Consider the following 23,618-nt stretch of genomic DNA (forward strand, 5'->3'; position numbering starts at 1 on the left):
TGTGTGAGCATTGTTTAGAAAGATGAATTAGGACCATATTGTGAGTTCGTAGATGTATAGGTGGAACTAGTTGAATTTTTGTGTGTATATGTGGTACTGGGGATTAAACCCAGGGCCATTGCACTGAGCTACATTCTCAGCCCTTTTTTTTCTTTTCTTTTTTAAATCTTGAGACAGGTCTCACTGAGTTGCTCAGGCTGGGCTCAAACTTGGATCCTCCTTAAATTGAACTTTTTTGGGGTATTTTTTGGTCATTCCTTGAGTTCCATGTAGGAGGCTTGAGGAGATTGGCTCTGTGTTTAACAGTTGACTTGCTGGAGGTGGAAGTATGAGGGGGTGTTGGAGGCTCAAGTGGGCTGCTGCCTTCCCATTTCCTTGGTGAGTTAGGTTAGTTTCTTCCTTAGCTTTAGACTTCTGTGAAATAGCTCAGGATGCTCTGGATGATTAATGGCAGTTTGTTACCATGTTGCTTGAGGGCCTAAAGGTAGGACTGTGAGTAATAGTATCAGATACATTCAATGTGCACTTAGTAAAGGGGGCCATTGATATTTTTAGCTATGTTGAATGAGAATTTTATAGGTGATAGTTTTTTTTTAACAGTGTCAGAAGGTAAGAGTTAAACAGTATTCATTGACTTCCTGTGAAGCGCTGTTGAAAGAAGTTCCGTTGTATCTATTTTTAAAGCTGGTTACTTTGAGCAGAGGATGCTGCTTCTGAGTTACAAATGGCCTCAGTATGTTTTCACTCTGCATTCTTTGCATATAAGGTTTATTGGAGTTTTAACAAATAGAAAGAGCAGCAGTTGACACTGAAACTATACCAGTATGTGATGTACAGTACAGTACTTGAAAGCATTTGTGTCGCCCTTCACTTCTTAAGTAGGTTTTTAACCCATACTGCAGCTAAATGTCTGCAAAGAACAGGTTATGTTACAACCTCATTTTGGGAAATATTTTACAATCTCAAAGTGGTATGTTTTGCACCTGTTTTGTTAGGCATTGTATTAAAATTGTTAAATAATTATGAAATTATTCCTTTGGAAAAGACTGTAAGGTCCTTGATATTAAAGTAGATTTATGTCTAACCTATTGGGAGTTTCCCCAGTATTAGGAAAATTTTCAGTTATACAGAAAAGTTGAAAGAATTTTGTAAGTACCATATATTGATCTAGAGCTAAATTACTAAATTACTGCTTTTAAAAGGAAAGTTTTTTTCTTTTTAAAAATCAAATGTCTTTGAATCTTTGAACCATTTTCACATGAGCCTGATTTGAAATGACTCAGGTGATTTTTGATGTTTTTGTATTATTTCTTCAGAAAATAACACATTGTGGGATTTAGCAGATCCTTAATGTACATAACAGTATTTTAGTTTAACAGATTAGATTTATCAGCTAGGTCCATACAGTTAACTGTTCATTTAAAAAAATTTTTTTTTGGTACCGGTGATTGAACTCGGGACCTTGCACTTGTGAGGTAGGCAGCAGAACCACTGAGCTAAATCCCAGGCCCTGTATTTTTGCTTTTGAAACTAAAATAGGAACTATAATTGCCCATTTAATTTTTTTTTTAAGAGTAAGAAAATTTATTGAGGAATAGGAATGGGGAATGAGAATAGCTCCTGAGAGACAGGAGGGGTCCCAAATGGATTGCCCCTCATTTAATTTTTAATATACTTATGTATGAGCAACATAAAAATCTTAGGTCCTTACACATTGAAAAATGTGTAAGAGTATTTTAGACTGGAGGCAGGAGGGTACTTTGGCTTTTGGGTAAGAATAGTGGTAAAGGGGAGAGCTAACACCAGTCTTAAGGGGAAGTTGTGAGAGGAGAAGGGGAAGATGGACGCTCTAGAGTGAATTTGCAGTTGCTTAGATGTGTGGTTAGTATGAAAGGAGTGCTCTAACTCTTCAAACCCAGTTAAAGAGAACCTGCACTACTTGCTGTTGTTGGAATTTAGAAAAGTTCTTCAGGACATTTACAAAAATTGACAGTTCTTTGTGGATCTTTGCAGAATTGTTAGAAATGTTGTATGAATCTCACTGCTGACAAAATTTTGAGAAGTACTGCTTACTGTAATAAACTCAAATGTCTATCCCACCGCATTGGGCTGTTTATGTATTAAGACAGATTCTCCTGATTAAATTCTGCCCTACACTGTAGACACTGAACTGTAAGCCTAAGGCTTTAAAATGTTATTGAACAGAATTTCAACTCACATTGGTTACACAATGCTCAGACCATGGGCTTTTGTACATCCAGTATTTCCTTTTAAGAAGTGTGATGCTTACAGTGCCTATCTCTGCAGGTTTTATGAGATGTATGCTGGCTTTGGGAGCATCCTAGAGTAGGAAAATGTCTTAAATTGATTTTCAGTAGCTATTTCAGTCAGCACTTTGAACTGCTCTTAGTACCTGATGCCATTACATCCTTGTGGTCAATAACTTACTCTTTTTTTGTGGCTTGCTGTACAGCTTTAAAAAAGCTGTCTATCCATTATTGTTTCAGTATGTATATTTTGTCTCTGGTCCAGCACAGAACTAGATACCTGGTAGCTTTTCAGTAGAAAGTTATTTGAATAGCAAAAGATACAGACATGGCTCAGTCATTCCAAGACTCGCTGTCTTCACTTCAAACTCAGTTTAAAAATCAACTCAGAAGCGGGGTGTGGTGGTGCATGCCTGTAATCTCAGCACTGGAGAGGCGGAGACGGGGATCCCCACAAGTTTGAGGCCAGCCTGGGCTACATAGTGAGTTCAAGATCAACCTGAAGTACATGGCAAGACCTTGTCTCAAAAAAACAGGAGAGGCCTTACAAGAACACCCTTCCTCCATAGCAACACTGCTTGACTTTCTTCTCATTCCTCAAAGCACTTTTCTTCCCTCCAAATACTCACTCATGAGAATGTAAATGCCATAAAATGAGGATTTTTTTTATGTTCATTTCCTTATTTACCCCCAAAGCCTGCCACATAGTAGACATCACATTTTTCCCGAAGGTATAATGAAAGTTAGAAATTATGCCATATGCCTAGAGGAATATATATAATATGAATCAGAAATGGATGCAGTGTTTGCAAGCACAGGTAAATATAGCGCAAGATGGGTTTGGATGGCATAAGATATATGCAGAGAAAATGCTGGAGTAGATTTTTATTATATCTAGCTGGCTTTTTATATTTATTTATTTATGGTACCGGGGATTGAACTCGGGTCCTTGCGCTTGCGCAGCAGGCGGGGAAACCACTGATTTAGCTGGCTTTTTAAAGAAATGACATTTATTTATTTTATTTTTTTTTTGGTGCCAGGGATCAAACTCGGGACCTTGTGCCTGTGAGTCAGGTGGCAGAACCACTGAGCTAAATCCCTGGCCCTAAGAAACGACATTTAAACCGGCCCTAGGGCTGGGGATTTAGCTCAGTGATTTTGCTGCCTGACTCCAAGGCGCAAGGACCCGAGTTCGATCCCTGGTACCAAACAAACAAATAAACCGGCCCTGGTAGCCCACACCTGTAATCCCAGCAGTGGGGCTGCTGAGGCAGGAGGATCCCCATGAGTTTGTGGCCAGCCTAGGCTATATAGTGAGTCAAGGGATATTTAACTGAATATTACTTCAGATTAGGAAAACATAAGCAGAGACTAAAATATGCAAAAACAAAACTGGTGGTAACGTGTAAGGTGAAAGCTAGCAAGATTGGGGGGTCCCCTAGGTTCAATCCCCAGTAACACAAGGTGCAGGGGAGCAGGTGGAGAAAGGGAGAAAAAGTAAAAGAAAAGGCGATGGTTTCAGGTGGCTGGAATATACTACTAAACTAGGAAACTGTTTAGGAAAGTAGGCTAGCTTAGATCCAGGTCAGTGTAGTCTTAAAATCGAGACAGTTTGCAGTTTATCTCTCCCCTCCCCTTAAAAATCATTCAAATGTATTAAGATTGGACCTGCATAGGAAAAAACTAAAGAAAGACCAGAATTTAAATTATACAATAGGCAGATGCAGCAGGAATTTGCACTAGAATAATAACATAATTCAAATATAGGATCGACAACACATTGTCAGCAAATTGACAAATAAATCAGATAATGGAGAACTGGAGGAATAGAAGCCAAGACAATGCTTACGGTTTTAAAATTGTGGGAAATAAGATATGCTGTCATTAAATACAGCAAGAGGTAGGGAACATGAATAAAGAGCAGATTTGAAAGAAAGATGAGTTAATTCGGATCTTGTGACTTTGAAGTGCTGGCATTCTGCTGGAGAAGTATGGTATGATAGGCAGTTGAAAAGCTACCAAGACCCAAGATGTGGGAATTATTTGCAAAGTGATTTTTGAGATACTGAGATTACAAAAGAAGAGAAAAAAGGCGTGGAGAGTGAATGGAGAATAGCAGAGAGCAAATTCTAGGGAAGTACCTCTTAGAAAGATGGGAAGATTCACAAGGTCAAGGTCCCGAGTTCAGTCCCCAGTACCAAAAAAAAAAGGTGGGAAGGAAAGAATGAAAGAGGCTGGACACCGTGCATGTCTGCAATCCTAACACTCTGGGAGGCCAGCCTGGGCAGCTTCTTAAGAAGACCCTGTCTTGGGCCAGGGATTTAGCTCAGTGGTTCCACCGCCTGCCTTTAAAGCGCAAGGTCCTGAGTTCGATCCCCGGTACCAAAAAAAAAAAAAAAAAGACCCTGTCTCAAAATTAATACGGAGCAGGAGAGGTTTCCTGGTGATGTAGTTCAGTGCAAAGGCCCTGGGTTTGATCCTCAGAACTGGGAGGGAAAAAGGGGGGGGTGGAGAAGCAAGTAGAACCAAGAGAAGACAACAGTAAAAGAACCAGGGAAAAATATTTTCATGAAGAAATAAGATTTAGGCTTGTTTTCTTTAGAAAGAGCTCTGTTGTAATCTCAGTGTTATGTATGTTGTCTGTCAGTATCCCACAGATTGGTCCTAGGACCCTCAGCCAATACCAAATTTGAGAATGCCCAAGTCCCTTAAGAAAATAGCATAGTATTTGTATGTAACCTGGGCATATCCTCCTTTATACTTTATAAAACCATCTCTGAATTACTTAAAATACTTAATGCAGGATAGGTGCAGTGTAAATAAGTTGTACTCTGTTGTTTAGGGAATGACAAAAAATGTCTGTACATGTATGATGCAGATGGGAGTTTTTTGGGGTTTTTTTGGTACCGGGGATTGAACTTGGGTCCTTGCACTTGCGCAGCAGGCGGCGAAACCACTGAGCTAAATCCCCAGCCCAAGACGTAGTTTTAAAAAAAAATCTTCTTGAATTTGCATGTAGAACCCATGGACCCACGGGGTACTATTCTATCATCTCATCTGTTACATTGTTGAGCATTGTTCTTTTCACATATGTTCATAATAATTAAGCAGTTGTTAAGGACACATGGGCACTCCCTTGCCTATCTTTAAGGATTAACATCTGGGAGAATATTATATAACTATCTGAGGTTCAAGCCTCTGATTGTATAGATTAGTGTCCTGCTAACTTGAAAGTAAACTTACTGGTAGTAATGTATGCTTTGCAGGGGTTTGTTTGTTTGTTTGTTTTTTTGGTACCAGGGATCGAACTCGGGTCCTTGTGCTTGTGAGGCAGGTGGTGGAACCACTGAGCCAAATCCCCGGCACAACTTCGCAGGTTTTTTAAATCAAGTTACCTGTTTCATATATCCTTTAGGGTTTTTTTTTCTAGTACAGAGAATTGAACCCCATAGCCTTGTTCATGCAGGGAAGCACTCTACCTTGAGCCGCATGATGTGTTCTTAATCTTGTTTTTTGTTTTTCTTTGGTAAATTATAGAAGTCCTAACCAGCAGTAATCAAAGAATCTCAAAGTGCACAGAGGAAAACAGTTAATTGGGTTTAGAGATTCATTAGATATATTTTTATCTTACACTGTAGCTGTTTGGCGAATTTAGAAAATCTTCAGATGATATTACTTTTACCACTTTTGTAGCTGTCTTCAGAAATCAAACAGAAAGCTAGAAAGGCAATAGCTTGCTTATAAGTGAAAAAAAAAAAGATTTCAGCTGGGGGTGTAGCTCAGCGGCGCAGCACCTGCCTGGCAAGCACGAGTTTCTGAGTTCAATTTCTGGTACCAAAAAAAAGCCCCCTGAAGCTGATTTATTGAAAACCTGACAAAGGACTAGCAGCAGGGTCAGTTAATTTGTTGCATTTTATCCAGAAAAGATAAAGATTACACTGTTAGTGACCTCCAGCATAGCATTGAAAATAGAAAAATGTACCACATCTGTAATCCCAGTTTGTAGGCCAGCGTGGGCTACATTGTGAGTTCAAGGCCATCCTGAGTTACATCGTGAGACCCTGTCTCAAAAAAGAAAAAAAAATTGTCTTTATTAAAGATTTTTAGACTGTCAATAATTGATCATGATTTGATTTGGCATTTTATAGTCAGTCCATTTGTATGACAGAATAGACTTTTGAATACATAATACAGATTATCGGGACAAGGGAAAATAAGAGTAATTGGTAGCTGGTTTGGTTTATAGTAGTATTTGAAGCATCCTATTCTGTGTGACATTAAAGATAATCTGAACAAAGTACACACCTAAAATTACAGATATTATCTGTTAAATTAGTACTGTGCAGCACCTTTATAATTACCCTTTAAATAGAGGTTATCAGGACAAAGTTAACAATTGTTAAAAATACTGGCAGTGGGGCTGGGGATTTACCTCAGTGGTGACGTCTCCTGCTTCGAAAGCGCAAGGTCCCAAGTTCAATCCCTGGTACCAAAAAACAAAAAATACTGGCAGCATATGCCCTTAATATAGAAAAAAATTTTTTTTTCTTTTTGTTTTTTGAGGTAGGGTGTCTCCCTTTGTAGTTCAGGCTAGCCCTGAACTTGCTATGTAGCCCAGGCTGGCCTTGAACTCACAGCTATTCCTCCTGCCTCAGCCTCCTGAGTGCTGGGATTACAGGCGTGTGCCACCACGCCCAGCTCAATGCAGAAATTTTTTATGTGGTTTGAATACTATGTTTTGATTTTTTTTGTCCAAGGAAGAAATTGTTTTACCTCTTCAAGGTTGGATTTAATGAAAACATTTGTTAGGATACTTAAACACTTTTCATTGAGAATTTAAAATTGTTGGATATTTAAACACTTTTCATTGAGAATTTAAAATTTGTCTTTTAATTTGGACAAGTTGTCTGATGAGTACATTTTTAAAATAAAAAATAGCTTATGCAAAGTAGAAAATAATACATTTTAATTTTCTAACATTTTCTTGTGGTTGATTGGTTATAATAGTGCACAAGTTCTTATTATTTGTTGAATTCTCTTACCTGTCATCCTAGAAAAGCAAATATGCTCATATTTATGTTCTGTTATTAAGCCTTATTTAAGTTTAAACTTTAAGATGTATGGCTGTGAAAGTTTTTTCCCCTTATTTTCTATATATAATACACATTTGAGTGGGAAGGTAGGAAGATGCCTAATTATTCCAAGTCTTGCTTCCATTATATTTGCAATTCTGAAGCCCATCTTTGAACAAAGATAGTATCACAGAGTATTTAATATTTTCAGAAGCACAGTCCATTCTTTGTTCTATAGATCTTTGAATAATATTGACCAGAAAATGTATTTGAAGAGGTTCTTTTTGATTTTTTGAAACAAGAATCTTGCTCTGTAATTCATGCTGGTCTTGAACTCACTATGTAGCACATGCTGGCCTCAAATTTGTGGCAGTCCTCCTGCCTCAGCCTCTCAAGTGCTGAGATTACAGACTTGTGCTGCCACACTGCTTGAAGAGGTAACCTCTAAAATAAATAAATAGGGCCGGGGATTTAGCTCAGTGGTTCCGCTGCCTGCCTTGCAAACACAAGGACCTGTGTTCGATCCCCAGGACCGACCAAATAAATAAATAAATAAATAAATACATACATACATACATACATACATACATACATAAATAAATAAATTTTTATGGTGCTTGAGACTGAACCCAGGGCCTCACACGTTAGACAAGTGCTATACCTACTGAGCTATATCTCCAGCCCTAAATTTGTTTTAATGTAATATTAATGGTGAATTTAGTGCATTTAAACTATATTAAATAATTTAAGTGATTATTTAATTATTATATTTCTGGTTATTTGTAGGCGAAACCTAACCAAACTGTCCCTGATCTTCAGCCACATGCTGGCAGAGCTGAAAGGCATCTTTCCAAGTGGACTCTTTCAAGGAGACACATTTAGGATCACCAAAGCAGATGCTGCAGAGTTTTGGAGAAAAGCTTTTGGAGAAAAGTGAGTCTCAAAGTGATGAAATTGAACTGTGAAAAACTGAAGCTTATCTGAAGTTTTTGTTTAGTGTTTTATTAATGAAATACTTAAAACAAAAACTTTGAGAAAAATAAGTGTATTCATTTCTTAGCTTTGGTAAATAATCAACATTTTTTCTCAATCATTTTTTTAAAGAAATGAAAGTTGTACAGATACAGTTGAAGCCCATGCTTTTGGGGGGGGGGGCGCAGGGATTGCACTCAGGACCTTGCACTTACGAGGCAGGAGACGGCACCACTGAGCTAAATCCATGGCCCTGGCCCATGCTTTTTAATTAATTACACTTCCCTTTTTATATCCATTCTGTTCTTAGTGGACATTCGCATTTCACCTAATTTGCTGTTGAAAACAGTGCTGCAATGCCCAATATCTTAGTTGTCTTTATAAGCAAGAATATCTCTGTAGTTACATACTTAAGAGTGGAATTACTGAGTATTGCCTAATTGCTTTCCGAAGTGGTTATACCAGTTTATATTCTAGTAAGTAGTATATAAGAGTTCAGGGCTGGAGGTGCAGCTCTGTGATAGAGGGCTTGTCTAGTATACATGACGGCCTGGGTTCAATCCCTATCAACAACTAAGAATAAATAAATAAAAATAATTTCATACATAAATTATAGACCAATTCATAATTTTAAAAGCCTAGTTGAGAGGTTGAGAGCGTAACTCAGTGGTAGAGTGTATACTTTCTTTTTCTTTTTTTTTTGGTACCGGGGATCAAACTCAGGTCCTTGCACTTGTGCAGCAGGGGTCGAAACCACCGAGCTAAACTTATTGTATGTATTTAACCCCCAGCACCCACTGTACCTCCAAAGCCTAGAACTTGAAGAGGATGGGAATGAATTTAGCTTTGTTCTTTTTTTTTTTTTTGGTATTGGGGATTGAACTCAGGACCTTGCGCTTGTGAGGCAGGCGGCGGAACCACTGAGTAAATCCCCGGCCCTAGCTTTGTTCTTTTAACTCTACAGCTACATTGGAAAAGAGACCAAATAATGTCTCAAAGTCTTTTCCAATGTAGCTGTAGAGTTAAAACAGGGTCATGCTAAGTTCCTAAATTGCCCACTTTGGTCTTGAACCTCTGGTCTCAGTCTCCTAGTGCTGGGATTACACTTGTGCACCATCACACCCAGTTGGCTTGCTTTCTTTTTCTTAATAATTGCAATGCCTGGAATTATCTCTATTGTCTCAGTTTGTGCCTTCTGTCTCACCCTACCCTAGGACAATAGTCCCTTGGAAGAGCTTTCGACAGGCCCTACATGAAGTGCATCCTATCAGTTCTGGGCTGGAGGCTATGGCTCTGAAATCTACCATTGATCTGACTTGTAATGATTATATTTCAGTTTTTGAATTTGACATCTTTACACGACTCTTTCAGGTAAGATACTAAAAATGTTGGCTGTCCTGGTTACTGTTTCTTTTCTAAAGAGAAAGCTTTTTGAACAACCTAACATTTGAGTCTTTCTATTATAAAAGTATTTTAATTCACAAAAAGAAAACCTTAAAACTATTCTGTATTATATGCATGAAATATAATTATACAGTCTTCTTATTATTATTCTTTGCATTATTTTAGTGTTTATAGAGGTGCTAGAAAATGGAGTATATGTTAAAAAAATTTTTTGGGGAATACTTGGGACTGAATTTAGGGCCTTACACATGCTAGGCAAATGCTATACTACTGAGCTACATTCCCCAGGTACCTCACCCCTCACCCTGCACCTTTTTAAAGTTTTATTTTAAGATAATGTCTCCCTGAATCATCCAGCTGGCCTTGAACTTGTAGTAGCTAGTGGTATGTGCCACCTGGCCCAGCTGATTATAATATGTTTTACCTGTTTTCTAATACTGGACTCTAGTCTATATTTCCATTTTTTTCTTCTTGCTATGAAATTTTTGACTGTTAATGTAAAGACGTATTGATGCTTCAAAAAGAATTTATTTCTTTCAATGTTTTCTCTGGTGGATACATGCCAATTTACATAAATATTTATTTGGAATTCATTAATTGCACAGGCCCTATTGTGTTTTCTGATTTTCATTTGTTTTAACCTCACTACTGGTTAAAGCTACTGTACAATTTCTTTAATTTCATTTTGTTTAGTTAAGTTTCTTTCTACTGCGTATATCCTTTTCATCTTAGCTTTTCATCTTCAAATATATTCTCCTAGAGTAACAGTGTAACTGAGAATTTGTGACAATCAGATGAGAATTTATCATTGAGAATTGAAGATTTTTCTCTTGCCTTTCATTGTTCTGAGGCTGGTTGTGTCTTGAGCCAGATAGTCTGTGATTGATCTCTTGTTTCTTTAGCCCTGGTCCTCTTTGCTCAGGAATTGGAACAGCCTTGCTGTAACACATCCTGGTTACATGGCTTTTCTGACATATGATGAAGTAAAAGCTCGGCTCCAGAAATTCATTCACAAACCTGGCAGGTCAGTGCCATAAAGCAAAGAGGTTTATTCTCCTGTTTTATTCTCTTGTGACTTCTGCTGGAATAGGAGATAAATGGTCTTGTATTAGTTCCTCAGTGGCCAGGATTCTTTAATAGGATTTATGTCTGTTTATCAGAGGAATTGACTTATTAAAATCCTATGGTTTGATAAATGATTTGATAAAAGCCCCTTAAGATTGGAGTTTAGGTGTCCTTTATTTCTGGTCTGGAGTCATTAAAGAAGTTATGCTTGCTTCTTTTTCCATGTTCCTTTTTTGGAGCTGGGAATTCAATCCAGAGCCTTAGGCATGCTAAGCAAGAGCTTTTCTACTAAGCTACCCTCAAGGCCCTGAAGAAGTTATCCTTAATGGTCTCTTTGATTTTTGTCTCTATCTTACCTTCTACCTTAATACCAGTACATATATTAAAATCTTTGCTCATCTTTGTTCTCAGTTACATCTTCCGGCTGAGCTGTACTCGTCTGGGTCAGTGGGCTATTGGGTATGTTACTGCTGATGGGAACATTCTGCAGACAATCCCTCACAATAAACCTCTCTTCCAAGCACTGATTGATGGCTTCAGGGAAGGCTTGTGAGTACTCACTGTTACTATCTACTACAGGCTAGGAACCTAGGCTCAGTAACACTTCATCGTTAATTACTTTATTCCAGGTTTCTTCTATAGATTAAGATTCAGAAACATATTAACAGGTTATATTTATTTGACCTTCAGATTCTGTAGAACTTTTGTATGTATGTATTTACTTATTTTTGAGACAGGGTCTTGCTATGTACTTCAAGCTGGCCTTGAGCTCATTATGTAGCCCAGGCTGGAGTTGAATTTGAAATGATCCTCCTGCCTCAGCCTCCCAAGTGCTAGGATTACAAGTGTGCACCACCGCACCCGGCTATTTATAGGAATTCTGTAAATGAACTTTTTTTCTGTGCTGCTTCAGTTATTACCATGAATAAATTTTATCTTTTTTCTAAATACTAACTTATTTTCAAGTCTATAAAAGAAGTATAATTATAGAATTAGCATGAAACTTTGCCAGCAGTTTTATCAGCCAAAATTTAGATGTTAATAACGACAGTGGCCTCAATGACCTTCATTTCCTTCATCCCAACTTTATTTTGTCAGCAGTTTTTCCACAGGCTTTTAGCTTTTTTTTGTGGCACCAGGGATTGAACTCAGGACCTTGTTCTTGCCAGGCAGGCGCAGCGCCACTGAGCTATATCCCCAGCCTATTGGCTTTTGCAATGTATGCTAATATTTATGACTTAAGTTTTTACTTATTACAGAATTGCTATTCCTTAGGGATTTAATCAGTTGATCAAATTATCAGTAAGTACTAAAGACACTGTTGATAAGGTCTCAGAAAACTAGCATGTTTTAAAGTTATTAGGAAAATCCATTTTCCTTTATGCAGCATCTTCTACAGTAGAATTGGAAGAAATACTGCCCCAGATGTCAGAGCAGTTTGGTGCTAAAACCTCCCTGGTAGATGATCTCAATGGTTTAATTTGCTTCTTGGTACATTACCACTAAGTGGGTACCTCTAGCAAATGCAGTTTAAATTAAAAATTTATGTGTGGTCATCTGTTGATTAAAATAGCATTTTGCAAATTATGGCCCACGGTCCAGCGTTTTGGTACAGCCTGCAAGCTGTAAGATAGTTATTTCTTTTTAAAGTACTGTTTAAAAGAAGAAAAGACAAAGACATAGACTTATGTGACCTACATAGCTTAATCTATTTAATATGGTCCTTTGTAGAAAAGGCTTTCCAGCCCCTCAGTTGGAAAATGAGCCTATGGCATTGTGCCCTGCAGGATATCTTCTTGGAAATGTGTGTTACTCATTTTTCTGAAGTTTTTTAAGACTTAGCTTAAATTTATACAACATTGTCCTTTTAGAATGGGAAAGTTGCTAGATATCATCTGTCTATATTAACAAGCACTATAAGATGGCTTTAGTAAGACCTCAAGGTTGGTTACACTTTTTACAGTTATTTATTTCCTGATGGACGAAATCAGAATCCTGACCTGACAGGCCTGTGTGAACCAACTCCCCAAGACCACATCAAAGTGACCCAGGTAAGGTTTGTTTTACATTATAACCATATCATTGGTTCCATGCTTTTGGATATACTTTATAGAATTGAAAATATAATTTAAGTGATTAGAACACTTAATTTTAAACCATTGACTACATAAGTGAATGTGTTTTTCTTTAAACCATGCAGCTTAAAATAGGATCAAGATTGAATGCTTTCTGGTTTAATGAGAGAATGTTGACCACTCCTGTTGCATTTTTATTCAAGCAAAACTTGTATAGAAAGTAAGAGCCTTCAGTTTTCTTGTAGCATTTACAGTTACAGTCATTCATTCAACGGTCTTTTAATTTTTTTTGATCAAAGGAACAGTATGAATTGTACTGTGAGATGGGATCCACGTTCCAACTGTGTAAAATATGTGCTGAAAATGATAAGGATGTAAAGATTGAGCCCTGTGGACATCTCATGTGCACATCCTGTCTGACATCCTGGCAGGTATGGATCTAAGCCATGCATTTTCTCAGATGTGTAATCCCTGAAGAGTTATTATATATCCTTTACAGATATAAGAGGTGGCCTGGTTTGTGAGGGAGGTTAAAATTTTTAATTTCTCTCTCTTTTTTTTGATGCTGAGGATTGAATCCAGTGCCTCCTACATTCTAAGCATGTACTCTGCCACTGAGCTATAAGCCTTTAATTTCATTTTTATCTCTACGAAATGTACTTAATGTTTTAAGTACTTTCAGATGGATGTGTTACCAATTTCTCCTTCTTCTGCAGGAATCAGAAGGTCAAGGCTGTCCTTTCTGCCGATGTGAAATCAAAGGTACAGAGCCCATTGTGGTAGATCCATTTGACCCTCGAGGAAGTGGCAGCTTATTGAGGCAAGGAGCAGAGGGAGCTCCCTCACCAAATTATGATGATGACGATGATGAACGAGCTGATGATTCTCTCTTCATGATGAAGGAATTGGCTGGTGCCAAGGTAAGACCATGGTGTAGGATGGCAAAATCTATGATTAGTGTTCTAAACCCATGGAGCACTTAATGACATCCAGACTACACAGGCAATAATAACTTATTGATTAAGCATTTGCTGTAAGACATACTGTACTAAACACATTACTTATAACTCATATAATCTTTAGCTTTACAACAACCCTTTGAGTAGGTGCTATCATCATTATCATCGTTATTATTGTTCTTTTGGTACTGAGTGAACCAAGGGGTGCTCTACCAACTGAGCTACATCCCCAGCACCCCCCCCCCCCTTTTAAATTTTGAGATGGTGATCTTATCCAGGCTGGCCTCAAACTTGGGAAACTTCTCCTCAGCCTCCAGAGTAGCTGGAATTTCAGGTGCACACCACTGCATCCAGCTTATCCTCATGTAATAAATGAAGAAACCAAACCACAGACAAGCATATGGCATGCTGCTGTAATCGTCATTGCTCTGGAGGCTGAGGCAGGAGGAGTGCAAGTTCAAGACCAACCTGGGCAACTTATTGAGACCTTATCTCAAAATTAAAACAAATTAAAAAAAAAAAATGCCTGGAGTTGTGGCTTATTGGTAGAGTACTTGCCTATCAGGCATGAGGTCCTTGGTTCAATTCCCAGGATGCACACATGCACACACAGAGAGAGGGAGAGAGGGAGGGAGGGAGAGAGAGGAGAAACTAAATAGTAAGAAAAGCCTTATTAAAGATAGAAAAGATAGAAAAGGTGAAAGATGATAGCAAAGAAAGAATGTGACAAGATGCTACTATTATCAGAAGAATGAGTTTTATTTCACCTTACTTCAACATCTCTATCACCTCTTCTTCCTGTTACAGGGTCATTGATCTATGACATGGATCTGACTACTTCATTCCTTTGCTTCCCGCACTATAATGACCTCATATTTCTTAATGAGTTAAGTTTGTTCTTTCCAGGCACCTTGCCTGATAAGTTCCTTTGCATTTTACACTTTTTGATCCAGTAAGCCTGAAACACTTAGAATTTCCCCCTGCCTTATCTGGGAGTTTCTGTGTAATTTAGCTCAGTCTTCACTTTCTGGGAAACCTTTTCAGACTGCACGTAGCCTCCCCACTCACAGTTCACATGCATTGACATACATGTAACCTAGGCCTGTCTGAGTGTTACTGGGACCCTAGGAGTAGGTCTGCCATAGAACCTAAGACTCTACAGGGCTTGGGGAGAAGCTTTGTGGTAGTCTTTGCTTAATATGGCCCTGGATCCAGGTTCCAGCACTGCAGTAAGAACTTAGACCATAAAATATTTTCTTAAAAGTATTTCCCATTCTAAGTTTTAGAAAAGCCATGTCTTGTTTGTAACTTAGCTGCTCAAAGTTGTACACATAATAGTTACTTTCATTGTTTGTTACTGAAACACTTCCAAGCAGAATTTGATAGATTTATCAGTGCTAGATTAGTAAAGATTAGTTGAGGAAAGCCAGACTGTTTGAATGGTATGTTCTTGGGCTGTGTGTGTGTGTGTTTCTTGAGACAAGGTCTTGTAGCCCAGGCTGGTCTCAAACTTGGGATCCCCTTGCCTTAGCCTCCCGAGCTGTGGGATTACAGGTATGTGCCATGAGCCTGGCTCATGCTTGGTATTTGAAGATGACAACAGTTAATCTTGGCCCTTCATAACAGGTTCAGTGTCAACATTTTAAGAGACTCGTGCTTCCTAAAGCAGTTTCATATTTTTATATAGATTACTATCTGCTCATTCATTAAAAGTTCACTGGCAACTCCTGAAATATTAGGGAAGATGAATAGTAAGCTAAATAGAGATAATCACATGTGAGTGTCTTTGAAATTCAAATGTCCTTTTTTTTTCCTTTATGAAATTTTATAGACAGGTAACAAACACTCACTGTGGAGAAGTATGTTCTCAGTGTTGATGTGAGTATAAGTTCCATCTTTTTGGAGGACAATTTAACATCTGTCAAACTATAATGAAATTGGAATTAGCAAATCTGTTTCTAGAAATTTATCCTAAACTATATACAATATAAGGGTATAAATATAGTTATTCTTGCAGCATTATTTGTAATTTTAAAAATGAAGAAAACCCCACATATCCATCAGTAAAAACTGTTACACCCATGTGTTGGTGTTCTATTGCTTCCATAACATCACCACAAATTTAGCAGCTTCATACAACACATATTTATTATTTGATGGCTCTGCAGGTCAGTTAAAAGTCCAAAACATGTCTCACTGGGCTAAAACTCCAGGTTCTACCTCGCCTGCATTCCTCAACTCCAGTGTGTATCTGGTTCCTCACTCATTTGGGCTTGATAAGATGTAGTTCTTTGCAGTTGTAGATTAAAATCCCCAGCTTCTTGCTGGTTTTCAGCTGGTGACTATTGTCAGCTCTTCAGGTCTAGCCTCCTTATTTGGCTTCTGGTCTCTTCCTCTTTTTTTCAGTCTTATTTCTTTGAGGTTCTCTGCTTTAAGGGTTTCTGTGATTAGATTGGCCCACCTGGGTTATCTGGGATAATTCTCCCATCTTGAGATCCAGATCCTTAATCACACTAGTGGAATACTTTTGCCAAATAAGGTTACCATAATCAAGGTTCTAGGGATTAGGGTGTGGGCATCTTTGGGGGACCACTATTCTGCCTACCACATTCCATATAATTAGATGTTCTGCAAAATCAGTTAAGTTAAAAAAAAAAAGTTAAGTTTACATTTACTTAATGGGAAAACTGGTTAATGTGTATTAAAGTTAAAAGGCAGCAAAAAAAAAAAAAAAAAAAAAAAGGCAACCATGTAGTTGGGTGTATTGGCACAAATCTGTAATCCTAGCACTTTAGGAGGCCACTGCAGGAGGATAACAGTTCCGGACCAGCCTGGGCAATTTAGCACCTTAGTGAGACTTTATCTCAAAATAAAAATAAATATAAAAAAGAGTTAGAGATGTATGTAGCTCAGTGAGAGGCCCTGGATTCTGTGGGGCCCCCCCCCCCCGCCCCATGCTATAACATGACCTCATTTCTGTTAAAAAATTGCTTATAGGGCCGGGGATTTAGCTCAGTGGTTTTGTCGCCTGCTGTGCAAGCACAAGGGCCCAAGTTTGATCCCCAGTACCAAAAAAAAATTGCTTATAATTTTTTCAAAAGCCAGGTACAGTGGTGCATACCTATAATCTCAGCTGCCTGGGGATTGAGTCAGAAGGGTCACAAGTTCAAGGCCAACCTGGACAATTTAGGTAGACTTTGTCTAAAATGAAGAGGTGGGAATATAGCTACCCCACTAGTAGAGCATCCCTGGGTTTGATTGCCGTCGATGACTGTATTACTTTTCCCTCCTTGCTGGGACAAAATACTCAACACCCAAAGTTAAAAGGGAAGGGGTTTGTTTGGCTTACAGTTTGCAAAGCTTCAGTCCATAATCAGCCGATTCCAAGGCAGGGATGACAAACAGGCATGGCAGAGCAGAAACTATGACACCCAAAAGACAGCAAAGATAATAAGGGAGTTTAGCAGCATCTTTCTGCCCCTTTTATCTTATTCAGACTACCTACCAGGACTAGGGTGGTGCCAGACTAATCATGTGTAGTGCTTTAGTAATTACATGCCCTTAACCCCAGCATCACACATTCCAGATTCAACAACCTCTAAAAAACAAAGTCCCACTTCATCTGCATGAGTCTTTGGGGAACATCTAAACAGAAAGCGTAACAATGACTAACACTAAGTTATTATTTCTGGGGTCGGGGATTTAGCTCAGTGGTTCTGCCGCCTGCCTCGCAAGTGCAAGGTCCTGAGTTCAATCCCTGGTACAAAAAAAAAAGAATTATTATTTCTGAAGACAGAAGTTGAGAACTTCAATTTTGTGTAATACAGTGTTAAAGAGTTTTCTACAATTAAATGTTAACTTTTGTAAGGTGGTTGTTTATTGCCTAGCTAAATAGCTCAGTGTGGAGTGCTGAGTGGTACCATAAGTCTCAGTCAGGGTTCTCAAGGTGTAGATAATTCTATTTGGAAAGAGAATATAGATGCAGGAGAGACACTTCAACACAAGGGAGACAGTGAGCGTTATTCAAAATTATTGGATTATAAACTGGGTGTAGATTATAGTGCACACCTATAATCTCAGCACTTTGAGGCTAAGGCAGGAGGGTTACCCCTAGTTCAAGGCCAACCTGGGCTGTATAATGAGTATGGTCAACCTGAACTACATAGTCAGACCCTGTCTCAAAAAAAAAAAAAAAAATCATTGAGTCATATACTCTTTTAGTAGTATAAGCATTTTTTTGTTGTTTTATGCACATAATTTTAAAACATTAATTGGTACATTTTAGAAGTATATAATCGCATTCATCATAGGAATTTGTACATAATATATCTTGATTCCTTTTTCCCCACCCACTACCCTCCCTTCAACTCCTCTTCCCCTCCTTATTTACAGAAGCTTTGAGTCCATTTTTTTCCTTCTGTGCTCTTTTTTTTTTTTCTGTTCCCTTCTTCTTTTCACCCCCTTTGTTCCTCTTTCCCAGTATAGGCATTTAAAAGAAAATGAACACTATCTGTATAGAAACTCAAATAGAAAAAATACAGCTTCCTATATTTGATTATTCTGTACTTTATTTAGACTCTCCTTAAAGGACATTTTATTTCTAGGTATATGCATATTGGCATGTTTTGCAAGTTTGTCTGTAGGATGAACTTCTACAGTAGAGCTTCTAGAGAAGAGTGTGTATATTTAGAGCTGGGACTGTAGTTCAGCACTAGAGCACTTGCCTAGCATAATTGAGACCTTTCAGTTCCCAGTACTGTGCAAAAGAAAGAAAAGAAAAAAAAAAATGTGTATTTAAACCGTAGTAAGAAAAGAGATATAATGAAGGAAGAGGCATAGGAGAACTTCACTGAGACGGTGATATTTCATTTCTTAGCTAGATAGTAGATATATGGGTATGTTTTAAAAATTATTCTTTATGTATATACTTTGTATGAATAAAATGTTTGAATAAAAATAATTAACATTTTTGGATAGCTATTAAAATTTGTCCTGATTTTTTGTCATAAAATCACTCCAGAAAGCATATGAAAACAAGAGTGCCTATTTCTTCATATCTTGGTGGCTGTTGTTGTTTATCTTATTTTGATTTGTTTTTTATACAGTTAATAATTGATTAATGAATAGGCTTGTAGAAACTTTGATTCCCTGCCTTCACCCATGTTAAGTCCCTTCTGTACACCTCCATTCAGAATTTTCAGTTCCTGCTTCTACATTTCTAAATCAGGTACCTATACTTTTTCTTGGTTAATTATTTGTTCACCTCATATAGTGTAGAGAAATAGATTTATATCTCATATTATGTCCCTCCTTTCTATTCTATAGCTCTCTACTATGAACTTACTTTTTTGCCTGAATCAATATTCAGTGTCTGAAATGATTTTGTTCCTTACTGTGCCAGCTAATAAACTATGTTGTAATTACTTTGGTGACTTAGATAACCTTTTGCTTTTTCTGAGACGGTTTTTATTTCCCTAGTTTTCAGTCTGTACCTGTCACTGGCAAGTTGTGTCATTTCGCAGCAGACTCGTGTGCAGTAAGCTTTATTAATCCACTGTATTAGTATAATAAGTAGCATGTAGTACAGTACAGCTTCTGATCCATAGGGGTGGCAATGTCCCCCTCCTGTCTGGATTGGTTATTCTCTGCATGTGCTATGTTCCTGTCCCCTGAGTTGTCCCTTTCATCTCTGTGGACATCATTGCTCTCCTCTGTTATGGTGCCTGCTTCTTGGCTTTTTTTTTTTTAAGTTAATGACATTTTTGTTAATTAAAAAACTTCTCATTATCATCTGAGACACAAGGAAACCAGTACCCAAACTGGGTTATAGTAAGCACAGGTTCCGTGCTGATGAATTCTTTCTCTCATTCACCTAGTTAGTTATTTCTCCTCTGGGTCAGCAATGTCCTGGGCAAGGTTTGGAGAATCAGATAGATGACACAGGCTGGGTCCCTGTGGAGTTCACACTCCAGTGTGGGGAACAGACACATCAACATAACAGTTTATCACAGAATAGGGAGTGCTACCAGGGTGAAGCACAGAGAGCTGTGGGCACAGAGGGGGCACCTGATGCAACTGGGGAGGTCAAGGAAGGTCCTCTTTGTCATGCTGTTTCCTTGTTTGAATTGAGTATGCCCTCAAAACAGATTTCTGTGAAAAGGTGAGTGGTAAACCTTTTGGGGTCTTTGATACCTTCAGATGCCTTTATTGAACCCTCAGAAGTTTCTAGGTTGAAAAATATTCAGCTCAGCTCTGAATTGTTATGGCTGCACTGACTTCTAGCTTTTTAGTACATTTTTGCTTTTTGATGATCTCTTCTCCTTTTTCCTTCATTGGGCTGGGTATGCAATGAACCCTTTCTGTATACATAGGTCATTCATGTCCCTCAGGTCTTGGAAGTATTCTTATATAATTTCTTTGATTTCTTCCTCCATTTGTTTTCTTTTCTGGAACGTTGCTATGTGTTGGGATAGAAGAACACTGCAGATAGCAGTTATGATGAGCTGTGAATTGAAGAAACAATTAGTTCAACCCTCTGCACTTAAGGAATGAAAGAAAGGGAAGTGGATGATGGGCAGAGAGGGCTTTCTGGATCCAGAAACGACTTAAGGTTGGAAGTGCTGCAGAGACAGCCTGACCAGAGCAGCAGTGATGTGATGTCTCTTAGGGCGATGTGGCAGACAGAGATGAGGTTCCAGAGACCTGGGAGAACCAGGCAGAAGGACTTTCTATGACTTAGGAATTTAGAGTTACTGATTGCTTTTAAGTTATTGAATGTTTTAAGGGTGACTAAGCTCATAGCTGTAAGAAAAAATATTTGGTGAGATAGGAAACTATAAGTGTGAGGGGATCACTAGAAGCTTGTGTTAATAAATCAGGGCTGAGCTGGTAGGTACAGTGAAAAGGAAGATATGGAAATGAGGTTTCAGGGAAAAATCAGCAAGATATAGTTACTGTCTAGATACTGATGAGTTAAGCTAATGAGTAGTTTTTGGCTTTCTTAATCCTTGGTGTTTAGCTGAATTTTCTGCTGAGGTGGAGCCCATTCTTGTAAGCCAGAATAATAGGGCCGGAGATTTAGCTCAGTGGCACCACACCTGCCTCACAAGTGCAAGGTCCTGAGTTCAATTCCCAGTACCACAAAAAAAAAAAAACATGGGAAATGATAAGGGCTTGCTTATTTCCCCCCTTATTTAGCACCCAGCACCAATGGTAGCACTACATGTGGGGAGGGTTGTTTTTCTGTCCCTTGTGTAAGTGCTTATAATACACAGTTTGCCTGTATTTGGTCATGTGCCTTCCCTTTGGCAGTATAAATGCAAAGTAGCATTTTGTATGAATTACTATCGCCTGACAGCTTACTTCAGCAAGCTTATCTCACCTCTTCCTCATCCTGTGATAGGCAGGGAAAAGGAAAAGGTTATACATGTATTGTTTCTTCTCATTGGGTACCTCATTTTTATAATGCAAGTTGTCAAAATATAAATCCTTTGAAATAACTTATTTCTTAGGAAGGACTCAAGATGCTTTTTAGTGGTATTGTTGATCATTTCCCTCTTACAAATCTCTTTATTGTAAAAACCCAAGAGAATTTATCATTATTGATTTATTTCCTTATTCTGACTCCTAAACATTCTCCTAGTTAACTTGCAAGGTTAATGTCTGCTCCTTTCTTTTTATATGGATTTCTATATTTAATCTTGAAAAGATTTTCTTTCCAAAGATGAAGAGGCAGAAAATTGTAATAAGTTGTTGTTTTTGTTTTTTTAATTGTAAGTTAGGAAGCCTTTTGTAGCCTTGATTATCTGGATGCATCTGCCTACAACTTGCTATCTGTGTGATATTTCTGGGATTGAGAGTGCCCTCTTATGGTGACTTTGGTTCAAGACTCTGGAAGGTTCTGAGATTTTAGAGTTTGTGTAGCCCCAAGTCTCCACCTGACATTATATTTAAATTTCACATAGTATTTGCTGTGTCCAGCCTTAAAAGGATCTGAAAGATGCCAGTTTCCTAACAAGAGTAACCTGTTAAATTTCATTGGTGCTAGGTGGAACGGCCCCCTTCTCCATTCTCCATGGCCCCACAAGCTTCCCTTCCCCCAGTGCCACCACGGCTTGACCTTCTGCAACAGCGAGTGTCTGTTCCTCCAAGTGCTTCTAGTCTAGGAACTGTCCCCAAGGTACAGCATTATCCATTTCTTCAGTTTTCTGTCTCTTTGTTGTGCATTAAGGAGTTTTGATAGATTGGCTTCATCTTGCTTTCACAGGCTGGTTCTGCCTCCCTTCATAAGGACAAGCCATTGCCAATACCTCCTACACTTCGAGATCTTCCACCACCACCCCCTCCAGAGCGGCCATATGCTGTTGGAGCAGATACCCGACCTCAGAGACGCCCCCTGCCTTGTACACCAGGCGATTGTCCATCCAGGGATAAACTGCCCCCTGTACCCTCTAGCCGTCTTGGGGACTCATGGTTGCCCCGCCCAATCCCCAAAGTACCAGGAGCTACTCCAAGCCCCAGTGACCCCTGGACCGGAAGAGAATTAACCAACCGGCACTCACTTCCATTTTCATTGCCTTCACAAATGGAGCCAAGAGCAGATGTGGCCAGGCTTGGAAGCACATTCAGTCTGGATACTTCCATGGTGAGTCCCAATTTTGAAATTAGCCTGTTAACACATATTTGTGGATGGTATTTTATGGATCAAGTTTTGTGATAGGTTTTGTACAGAATTCAGAGATAATGTAACAGAATCTCCAAACTGCAAGAAGTCTGTAGGTTGGTCTGAGGATATATCTCAGTGGTAGAGCACTTGCCTAGGATGCACAAGGCCCTGGATTCCATCCCAAACACTGAGGGGAGGGGGAAGCACATTAACAGGACAAATAAGGCAATTGTATGTCAGTAAGTGTCTTGTGTAAATGCCATGAGTAATATAACTAGAAACTTTTTTACGTTGTAGAGAAAAGAGGAATTTCAGCTAGAGCAATTGAAAAGAAGACATCTAAATCTAAGAGTTCTTTGAAAGATAGATACAGAGATTGTGGAAAAGAAGAGCACAAAACATTTATTAAATACCTAAGTCATGGGAGTGTCAGAGTTCAGATGCAGTGTTTTGGGGTTTTTTTGTACCGGGGATCGAACTCGGGACCTTGTACTTGTGAGGCAGGCAACGGAATCACTGAGCTAAATCCCTGGCCCATCACATCCAGTCAGATGCAGTTTTAAGATAGGTCAGAGCCACACTGACAGAGTGCTTAAGGTGTATTATGGAATGATGAGTAGAGCAGAGATTCTGTACACCACAGCAGGAGAAAGGAGCAGTCATAGTGGATTACCCCCTTCCAAAAAGAATTTGAATTTATTTGGTAGAAAATGGTGAATGTTTGAAGGTTTAAGTTTGTGGATTGAAAAAATTTAATAGTAATATGCAGAATAGATTGGAAAGAATAGGTTGAAGAAGACAGGAAAAGACAGGATGGAAGAAGATTTCTCCTTTTGTCAGTTCACTTGTTCACACAACACAAATTCTTGCCTTCACAAAGCTTACATTCTTAGTGGGAGGACAATGGAAAGTAAACAAGTGAGTAAAATATATAGTATGTTCATGATGAGTGCTGTGGAGAAGAGCCGTTAAAGAAAGGTCTACAGAGAGCTGGAGTTGGGGTGGGCAGTACAGGAAGTGATGTGGTACGACTAAGCAAAGACCTGAAGCAGTAGGGGAAGTGAACCGTGCTTATCTTGGAAGACCATTCTGAAGTGGAGGGAAAGGAATTGAGGTCGGAAGAGTCTGTTTGAGAAATA

The 23,618-nt window shown here is 38.6% G+C and overlaps 1 protein-coding gene across 4 annotated transcripts in view; it reads left to right on the forward strand.

Annotated features, from left to right (window-relative positions):
- Positions 1-23,618, forward strand: part of Cbl (Cbl proto-oncogene) — a 97,100-nt gene that overhangs the window by 52,627 nt on the left and 20,855 nt on the right. For 3 of the 4 annotated variants that reach the window (XM_021237656.2, XM_004856793.3, XM_087212533.1), the window contains 9 exons: positions 8,126-8,272; positions 9,526-9,682; positions 10,618-10,739; positions 11,192-11,329; positions 12,744-12,831; positions 13,155-13,286; positions 13,572-13,775; positions 21,862-21,993; positions 22,081-22,458. In XM_021237656.2, coding sequence (XP_021093315.1) covers positions 8,126-8,272; positions 9,526-9,682; positions 10,618-10,739; positions 11,192-11,329; positions 12,744-12,831; positions 13,155-13,286; positions 13,572-13,775; positions 21,862-21,993; positions 22,081-22,458 — 1,498 coding nt within the window. The remainder of the gene's footprint in view (positions 1-8,125; positions 8,273-9,525; positions 9,683-10,617; positions 10,740-11,191; positions 11,330-12,743; positions 12,832-13,154; positions 13,287-13,571; positions 13,776-21,861; positions 21,994-22,080; positions 22,459-23,618) is intronic. The other variant, XM_087212532.1, reaches the window with a different exon arrangement.

The sequence above is a fragment of the Heterocephalus glaber genome, unplaced genomic scaffold, assembly GCF_053883595.1.
Source record: "Heterocephalus glaber isolate CG9 unplaced genomic scaffold, H.glaber_assembly_v1.0 deba00001429, whole genome shotgun sequence".
In the NCBI taxonomy this organism is placed as follows: Eukaryota; Metazoa; Chordata; class Mammalia; order Rodentia; family Bathyergidae; genus Heterocephalus; species Heterocephalus glaber.